The sequence below is a fragment of the Gobio gobio genome (assembly GCF_949357685.1).
Source record: "Gobio gobio genome assembly, chromosome: 23".
Taxonomy (NCBI): Eukaryota; Metazoa; Chordata; class Actinopteri; order Cypriniformes; family Gobionidae; genus Gobio; species Gobio gobio.
In genome coordinates this window covers 45553840-45563839 of record NC_137119.1, presented here as the reverse complement: position 1 = coordinate 45563839, position 10000 = coordinate 45553840, and the positions used below count along the sequence as shown (strand labels likewise).

Sequence of the window (10000 nt, the reverse complement as noted above, 5' to 3'; positions counted from 1 at the left end):
GTCCAACAACCTTCACCCAGACCTGTAAGAAAGCCCAGTATACCCCCAGAGAGGAGACAACAGCACTTACACATGCTGAGACCATCTCAGCCAGCACCTGAGCATCTCCTCCCAGCCTTCACACCCTCATATCCAGCACATCAAGCCAGGCCAAAGCCCCTCCTGCCGACCCCCTGCCCTCCTCCTATCCCACAGGCCCCGGGCAGACACAGCTACGCTCAGATAGTGAGCAGAACATCCACAACAGCACCAGGGCAAGCCACATCAACAGAGCTAAGAGACATCCGCCAGATGCTCAACCTCATCTGCTCACACCTACTGTCATAGGTCAAAACTTATCACCAACACTAAGACCCCATGGACAACAACGCATTTATCATAGCATGTTGGAACATTCAAGGCCTGAGATCATCTACCTTTGGCCTCAAGAGCAGAAACCCAGATTTCAACTCAGAAATCAAAAATTCAGACATCATCATCCTGCAGGAGACATGGAGCCGAGGAGATGGACCCACCGGCTGCCCCAAAGGCTACAGAGAACTCATCATCCCATCCATTAAACTGCCTGGAGTGACACAAGGAAGAGACTCAGGAGGCATGCTTATTTGGTAAAGATCAAACCTTGCCCATGCCATCAAAGTAGCTAAAACAGGACAATTCTACACCTGGTTAGAAATTAATAAGACAGTCACCGCAACAGAGAAAAACATCTTTCTGTGTGCCACTTATATCCCTCCAGCAGAGTCTCCCTATTTTAATGAAAACAGTTTCTCCATTCTTGAAGAAGACATGAATTACTTCCAGTCACAGGGCAGCGTGCTGGGAGTGAGACAGGGCTGCAGTTTAAGTCCTGCGCTGTTCAATATCTACATAAATGAGCTAGCGCAGGCCCTGGATCAGTCTGCGGCCCCTGGCCTTACTCTACTGGACACTGAGGTCAAGTGCCTTCTGTTTGCTGATGATCTGGTGCTGCTGTCTCCCACTAAACAGGGTCTGCAGCAGCATATAGACCTCCTAAACAACTTCTGTCAGTCATGGGCTCTGTCAGTTAACCCCAAAAAGACTAAAATAATGATTTTCCAAAAAAGACCCAGACGCCAAGATCAACATCATAGTTTTAAATTAGGCCACATGCCCCTCGAACACACGCAGGATTACACATGGGACAAACACCCAATAGAGACTCTGCAGACCAAGAGTTCTCCACATGGGACAAACACCCAATAGAGACTCTCAGACCAAGAGTTCTCCACATGGGACAAACACCCAATAGAGACTCTGCAGACCGAGAGTTCTCCACATGGGACAAACACCCAATAGAGACTCTGCAGACCGAGAGTTCTCCACATGGGACAAACACCCAATAGAGACTCTGCAGACCGAGAGTTCTCCACATGGGACAAACACCCAATAGAGACTCTGCAGACCGAGAGTTCTCCACATGGGACAAACACCCAATAGAGACTCTGCAGACCGAGAGTTCTCCACATGGGACAAACACCCAATAGAGACTCTGCAGACCGAGAGTTCTCCACATGGGACAAACACCCAATAGAGACTCTGCAGACCAAGAGTTCTCCACATGGGACAAACACCCAATAGAGACTCACAGACCAAGAGTTCCACACATGGGACAAACACCCAATAGAGACTCACAGACCAAGAGTTCTCCACATGGGACAAACACCCAATAGAGACTCTGCAGACCAAGAGTTCTCCACATGGGACAAACACCCAATAGAGACTCTGCAGACCAAGAGTTCTCCACATGGGACAAACACCCAATAGAGACTCTGCAGACCAATAGTTCTCCACATGGGACAAACACCCAATAGAGACTCTGCAGACCAAGAGTTCTCCACATGGGACAAACACCCTATAGAGACTCTCAGACCAAGAGTTCTCCACATGGGACAAACACCCAATAGAGACTCACAGACCAAGAGTTCTCCACATGGGACAAACACCCAATAGAGACTCACAGACCAAGAGTTCTCCACATGGGACAAACACCCTATAGAGACTCTGCAGACCAAGAGTTCTCCACATGGGACAAACACCCTATAGAGACTCTGCAGACCGAGCTGTGCAAAATCTTGCTGCGAGTTCAGCGCAAAACCCCAAATAATGCCTGTAGAGCAGAATTAGGACTATACCCCCTTGTGATAAGCATTCAAAAAAGAGCCATTCAATTCCATGCCCATTTAAAAAATAGCGATGAACAGACCCTCCATCACAAAGCCCTGACCTTCCTCAGAGCTGAAGCCAGAGAACAACGCCCTCGGCCGAGCTGACGTCACAAACGGACAAAAAAAACACAGCCAGACCAAACCAAATCATTCAAACACAAAAAGAAAAATACCTCAAACATTGGACAGACGCAACAGACAAACAGAGTAAACTGGAATGCTATTTGGCCCTAAACAGAAAATATGAATTGGCAGGATACTTGAGTAAAGTGAGCGACCCTAAACCGAGGAAAGTCCTGAGCATGTACAGACTCAGTGAACACAGTCTGAGCATAGAGACAGGCAGACACAGACAGACAGACAGTCTGAGCAGAGAGACAGACAGACAGACACGTGAGTGAGCGAGTGAGTGTGTGTGTGTGTGTGCGTGTGTGTGTCTCTGCAGTATTTCCTCTGGTGTTTGAGGCTCACGTGTGTGTGTGTGTGTGTGTGTCTCTGCAGTATTTCTTCTGGTGTTTGAGGCTCAAGGGTGTGTGTGTGTGTGTGTGTGTGTGTGTGTGTGTGTCTGCAGTATTTCCTCTGGTATCTGTGTTTGCTGCCGCTGGTTTTGCCTCGTCTGACCCTGAGCTGGAGACGGGGCTTCGGGCTGCTGCTGCTGTGGTTTGTGGGTCAGGTGAGTGTGTGTGTGTGTGTGTGTCACATGTTCTTCTTCATGTGTCCATGACAGTGAGTATTGATTGGCTGTGGTGATGTTCTGTGTGCAGGCACTCTGGCTGTCTCCGGCGTATTACCTGGAGTTCGAGGGCCGGAACAGTTTCACTCTAGTCTGGATGGCCGGCCTGATGTTCCTCCTGATCAACTCCCTCATTCTGGGACAGATCATCAGCCATTACAGACCCGCAGACGCTCCGCAGAAGAAAACAGACTGACCGAAGCGCGAGGAGAAAACAGACGGACCGACAGACTGACCAACACATGAGAGGACGAGTGTTTCTCACAGAAGCTCTGGTGGCTCTGACCAGGAGATGGCGCCCAACAGCAGCGAGAGATCCGCTCATCATCTGACCGCTAATAGAGTCAGACGCTCTTTCACTGGACTGATCATGGGAAGGAATGAGCCGTGTGTGTGTGTGTGTGTGTGCAGGTTAGATCTCACTGTTTGTGTGTGTGTGTGAGAGAGTGTGTGTTTTAAGCTGTAAATGATAAAATCAAATGATAAAATGTTTCTACAACACATGCGTGATCTTTTTGTCATACAAGATTTTTATTTTTATAAAAGTAATAAATATAACAGGAAGAGCCACATGTGATTGTTTCTGTGTGAAAGATGATCATATCTTCTGTTAATATTTATTGTCCACTTGAATGCCGGCGGCAAAACGTCGAGTTAAAATCCTTCCTGGAAAAGTGCAAAAGGCCTGAAACAATAAATACAGATCCAGACTCATCAAACAGCGGAGCGGTTATTAACAGCGACAGTGCATTATTACCATCATCATCATCATCATCTTCACTTATTGACATTAAACAGTAGTTTAATATAAAAGTGTTCGATACAAGCCCAGAAGTTTCGAGCCGCTCATTAAACACATCATGTTTGGCATCATCATCATCAAAGCTCAAGTCAAATTAACATTAAAAGGTTTACATGATTTAATATGAATATGTTTATTGCTGATCTGTGTGTGTGTGTGAAGCTGATGAACACACACTTCAGAGGAAATCCTTCAGTTTTTATACTTCAATACTTAAACATGCAGAAGAAATGCTTTAATAAAACAAGCGTTTGTATAATGTAATAAACTGGACCTTGACATAACCTCGCTCTCGCATATGTTTATTTTAATCTTTTATTTCTCATTATGTTAGTAATTTTCTCCTTGTCCATGTTTGAGGAACTGAGAGCAATATTAGCCTGACAATAGAAATATGAGCTCAGGACACACTGACCCCGTCCTGACACTGACCCTGTCCAGACACTGACCCCGTCCAGACACTGACCCCGTCCTGACAATGACCCCGTCCTGACACTGACCCCGTCCAGACACTGACCCCCTCCTGACCATCCAGACACTGACCCCCTCCTGACCATCCAGACACTGACCCTGTCCAGACACTGACCCCGTCCAGACACTGACCCCCTCCTGACCATCCAGACACTGACCCCGTCCAGACACTGACCCCCTCCTGACCATCCAGACACTGACCCTGTCCAGACACTGACCCCCTCCTGACCATCCAGACACTGACCCTGTCCAGACACTGACCCCGTCCAGACACTGACCCCCTCCTGACCATCCAGACACTGACCCTGTCCAGACACTGACCCCGTCCTGACCGTCCAGACACTGACCCCGTCCAGACACTGACCCCGTCCTGACCGTCCAGACACTGACCCTGTCCTGACACTGACCCCGTCCTGACACTGACCCCGTCCTGACACTGACCCCGTCCAGACACTGACCCCGTCCTAACCCTGACCCCGATTCCACAGACAGGGTTTAGACTAACCCAGGATTGGGCCTCAGACTAACCCAGGATTGGCCTAAAACTAACCCAGGATTGAGCTTTAGACTAACCCAGGATTGGGCCTTAGACTAACCCAGGATTGGGCCTAAAACTAATTCAGGATTGGGCCTAAAACTAATCCAGGATTGGGCCTAAAACTAACCCAGGATTGGGCCTTAGACTAACCCAGGATTGGGCCTTAGACTAACCCAGGATTGGGCCTTAGACTAACCCAGGATTGGGCCTTAGACTAACCCAGGATTGGGCCTTAGACTAACCCAGGATTAAGCCTTAGACTAACCCAGGATTGGGCCTTAGACTAACCCAGGATTGGGCCTTAGACTAACCCAGGATTAAGCCTTAGACTAACCCAGGATTGGGCCTTAGACTAACCCAGGATTGGGCCTCAGACTAACCCAGGATTGGGCCTCAGACTAACCCAGGATTGGGCCTTAGAGCTTGTGCATCTTGAGACAAAACAAGGACTGGCATATTTTAAGATATCAAGCTACTTTCAGTTAAAACAGCTCAAACATGCTTTAATCTGGGAATCTTAAGCCTTGTTTGTGAACCTAGGGTCAGTCATTCTGCTTGTCCAGTGAATGTGTCTTGATATTTGTGCTGGAAAACGAGACGGAAGCACTGAGGAAGAGCGAGTGTGGGGAGGGTCAGCTCCTGAAGGACTGATGACGGGATGGCCGGAGCGCTGGAGCTACTGCATGAAGGCGTACGGGTTGATCTTGTTTCCGCTGCCCGTCTCACAGGTCATCATGTTCCTCTGGCCATCGCTCCAGTGCGGAGGATCCGCCGGCTCTTGCTTGATGCATTGAAGGAGCCCATGACCTTTGAACTCATAGGCCGTTTTGTAGTCGTGCTGCATGTACCCTTTGTAGTCGTCAGCGTAGGCGTCTGCGCAGTGAGAGTTCAGGACACACTTCAGAGGCGTTCCGCAGGTGGGGGGATAGTGGCCGGCGTAGGGCGCTCCCTTCAGCCGCTGACAGGAGGAGAACTGCTCGCCGTACGCCGCCTCCGCCTTCATCTGCACGCCCGGGTACTGTCCGTAGACCTCGCAGCCGTTCTCCGAGTCCGAGTCCTGCTCCACCTTTATGGGCGGCTCGGGCATCACGTGTGCGTCATATCCCTCGCCGTGGCCTTCGAAGCAGAAGCTCTCGCTCTTGATGGCGTCTGCGCTGTAGTCGCTCCCGTATGGCCTCGGCATGAACGCGTCGGCCCTGTGGCTGTAATATCCAGGGCCCGGGCGATGCGGTTTTCCGTAGCCTGTGAATTTCCGGGCGGCGGGCGGCAGGTCGACCCCGTGACCCGTCCGGACAGAGGAGCTTCTCGCGGGCCACACGCCGCAGTCCAGGCTCATGAACTTCTGGCCGCTCGACCCAGACTTGCAGAACTTCAAGGGCTCGTCCGGACCGTAGTGAGCGCCGCTCCTGTACTTGACGTCTTTGGAGAGCATGATGTGGGACTGCCTGAGAGCGTCGTCCCTGTCACTGCAGGAGACAAACACAGAATCAGCACCAGAACCTGTTGAGTTATCAGTTAGATCTGACAAATAAAGATGTAATTCCATTTAAATGACTGAACAGAAACAAACGTAAAGCTCCTGACCCCTAACTGTGCCGAAGTAACCAGCCTCCCCATATAGAGCGGCACATCTGGGACATCGAGAGAGTTGAAGTCAGGTGACATTTATGGTAATGAGCTATGACTCGGTTCGGCGGCAACCAATCAGAATGTAGAAGTCCTGCTAGAGAGGATCCCAGAGAACGCAGTCCTGAAAACATTGGTTCCCGTTTCATCCATTCCCAAGCAAAATGGAGGAGTGGCCGATCTGTGGCGGTTTTGATTTATAGGCCCCATTAACGCTCTAGAACGCTTGTTATTCAGCGGGAATGCAATTCATTGGCTCAAAACAACACTGATTTGACCAATTACATTAATGCTGCACTTCAGCCAGGACCGTTCCTGTACTGTAGGCACACAAACTAATGTTAATGTTAATTAAAGACCACGGCTAGTAAACGCTAATAAACTACATGTTGAAAATATGGCTGCAAGCAGCATTACCGGGGCCAAGCACAAATAAGAAGACAAGACATGCCAAAATGGCTGGGAGTGTCAGATAAATGGCAGCAATGAGCAATTAAACACATTTTAAGATGATTTTAGGTAAAAAGGCTGAAAAATGCATTGTAGTCTATGGGAATTTCATATTTTGTTCTATTATACTGCCACCAAGAAGCATAATCCTACCATTTTTTGTATGTGTCCTCGGAGTGAGCCCATACATGTGTGTGTCAATTCTGGTGAACATATCTCATTTAGTTTTGGAGTTATAGACATTTATATGAAAAAACATGTAAAAAATGACTGACACCTGACTGTGATTGGATTTTACTCCCCCTTACAATCAATATTTTGACATTTGGGCTTTAGCGTTCAGCTATCGACCTATGTTTCTGAACTTCTGGCGCTGGTTTCGTCTCGATCGGACTAGCGGTTTCGAAGATATCAGCTAATGTTTTTTAAGCACTGCACAAACCATATGCCGAAACCTGCAAGTCTGGTATCGTTGGACTCGGCAAGGATTCAGGAGACAAAAAAAGTAACTCCCATGAAAATAAGTCAATCACACCCAAAGTTATAAGCGTTTGAAAAAAATTCTCCACTAGGTGCCGCTGTTTTAAAACTTCTCAGGCATCTTCAGGGCATCGTGCTGATAACCCATACCGAGTTTCATAACAATCCGTTCATGTGTTCATAAAATACAGCATTTTAGTACATCATTCAAAATGGACGATATGGTAAAATTGAATATCAGACGACTCGGCATGAAGTCCTGAAACTTTCATGATTTTTGGACAAACAATTCAGAAGTGATAAGCAAAAAGAGCCATTTTTGTATCTCCGGACCAGTAGGTGGCGCTGTGCCAAAACGCTGCATGTTGCCTCAGGTCATGCTTTTGATAACATGTACCGAGTTTGGTTTAAATACGATAAAGCGATGCGGAGATAAAGCCTTAAGTGTATTTTCGCAACCGCTATGTAAAATTTGTTCGCGTGTTTATCAAAAACGATTTGACGATTCAACTTGAATTCCGTAACTTTTTGTCAGCACTGGCTGAAAATGATCTGGTTCAATTTTTGTGAAAATCAAAGCAACGCCCTAGGAGGAGTTTGCAAAAGTAGGTTTTTCTGAAAATTCAAAATGGCAGGAATATTTTCATGCGGAAAATGACGCCATAGGAATCGAATCGACTTAAGACAAAGAATCAGAGGAAAAAGAATTGTGTCTCTATCCCTTATGGTTCAAAAGTTATTAGCATAAACATGAGTCAAACTTTGGACAGGTGGTGGCGCTAGAGGGATTTTTTTAGAGACTCCAAAAATGGTGTGGTGAATGTTGGGCCAGTCCTCTATCTGTGTTCCAAATTTCATAACTTTCCCGTAAACGGTTCTATGGGCTGCCATAGACTCCAATGGCGGAATAATAATAATAAGAAGAAGAAATCTAACGGTTTCAATAAGAGCCTCCGCAGCTTCAGTGCTTGGCCCCTAATTAGCCCAGCACTTAACCATGAACACACAAATGGCTTTTAATTGGTTTATTTAGTTAGCAAAAATGTAACTATAATGAAGTGCTTTCACATGTACAACCCCAAATCAGAAAAAGTTGGGACAGTATGGAAAATGCAAAAAAAAAAAAGAAGTGCTTTCTAAATTTACTTTGACTTGTATTTCATTGCAGACAATATGAACACAAAATATTTCATGTTTTGTCTGGTCAACTTCATGTCATTTGTAAATATGCATCCTTTCCTGTCATTCAGACCTGCAACACATTTCAAAAAAAGTTGGGACAGTAAAGCATTTACCACTTTGTAATGTTGCCATTCCTTTTCACAACACTTTTAGGGACTTTTAAGACGTTTAGGGACTGAAGACACCAAGTGATGAAGTGTTTCAGGTGTAATTTTGTCCCATTCTTCCTGCAAACAAGTCTTAAGGTGGGCAACAGTTCGGGGTCTTCCACACATTCTCTATTGGAGACAGGTCGGGACTGAGGCAGGCCAGTCAAGTACCCGAACCCTCTTCCTCTGCAGCCAGGACTGCAGAATGTGTGCAGAATGTGCTTTTGCATTGTCTTGTGGAAATATGCATGGACGTCTCTGGAAAAGATGTCTTCTTGAAGGCAGCATATTATGCTCCAAAATCTCTCTGTACTTTTCAGCATTAATGGCGCCTTCACAGAAGTGCAAGTTACCTTTGCCAAGGGCACTGACACAACCCCATACCATGACAGACCCTGGCTTCTGGACTTGTTGCTGGTAACAGTCTGGATGATCCTTTTCTTCTTTGGTCCGGAGCACACAGCGTCCATTCCTCCCAAAAAATACCTCAAATACTGCTTCATCTGAGCACAGTACACGTTTCCACTGTGTGATGGTCCATCCCAGATGCCTCGAGCCCAGAGAAGTCGACGGCGCTTCTGGACACTGTTAACATAGGGCTTCCTTTTGGCACAGTACAGTTTTAACTGGCATTTGTGGATGTAACTACGTATTGTGGTACTTGACAAAGGTTTGCCAAAGTAGTCCTGAGCCCATGTGGTGATATGGCTTCTAGATGATGACGATTCTTGATGCAGTGCCGCCTGAGGGATCGGAGATCACGGTTGTTCAGCTTAGGCTTGAGCCCTTGTCCTTTACGCACTGAAATTCCTCCAGATTCCTTGAATCTTTTAATTATGTTATGCACTGTTGAATGTGAAATATCCAAATCTCTTCCTATCTTTCTTTGAGGAACATTGTTTTTAAACATTTCAATCATTTTCTCACGTATTTGTTGGCAAACTGGCGATCCTCGGCCCATCTTTGCTCCTAAAGGATTAGACCTTTCTTGGATGCTGCTTTTGTACCAAATCATAATTACAATCACCTGTTGACATCACCTGTTTCAAATCACATCATTATTTAACCATTTTACCTCATTACTAGCCCTAAATTGCTCCTGTCCCAACTTTTTTTGAAATGTGTTGCAGGTCTGAATGACAGGAAAGGATGCATATTTACAAATGACATGAAGTTGACCAGACAACACATGAAATATTTTGTGTTCATATTGTCTGCAATGAAATACAAGTCAAAGTAAATTTAGAAATCACTTCTTTTTTTTTTTTTTTTTGCGTTTTCCATACTGTCCCAACTTTTTCTGATTTGGGGTTGTAAATTATTTCATACCCTCCCTGTGGTCAGGCTGCACTAATGCTGACCGACATGATTGTGTGCTCT

The 10000-nt window shown here is 46.4% G+C and overlaps 2 protein-coding genes across 4 annotated transcripts in view; one reads left to right on the top strand and one right to left on the bottom strand.

Annotated features, from left to right (window-relative positions):
• pigm (phosphatidylinositol glycan anchor biosynthesis, class M) overlaps positions 1-4012 on the top strand; it is a 10520-nt gene extending 6508 nt beyond the window's left edge. The window contains exons 4-5 of one of the 3 annotated variants that reach the window (XM_079805835.1): positions 2761-2862; positions 2954-4012. In XM_079805835.1, coding sequence (XP_079661961.1) covers positions 2761-2862; positions 2954-3118 — 267 coding nt within the window. In that variant the 3' untranslated portion in view covers positions 3119-4012. The remainder of the gene's footprint in view (positions 1-2760; positions 2863-2953) is intronic. The other 2 variants (XM_079805836.1, XM_079805837.1) reach the window with 2 other exon arrangements.
• The window catches only part of ahrra (aryl-hydrocarbon receptor repressor a), a gene marked incomplete at its 5' end in the record, with an annotated part of 85956 nt that continues 79395 nt past the window's right edge, over positions 3440-10000 (bottom strand). The window contains one exon of the mRNA XM_079806859.1: positions 3440-6199. Coding sequence (XP_079662985.1) covers positions 5410-6199 — 790 coding nt within the window. The 3' untranslated portion in view covers positions 3440-5409. The remainder of the gene's footprint in view (positions 6200-10000) is intronic.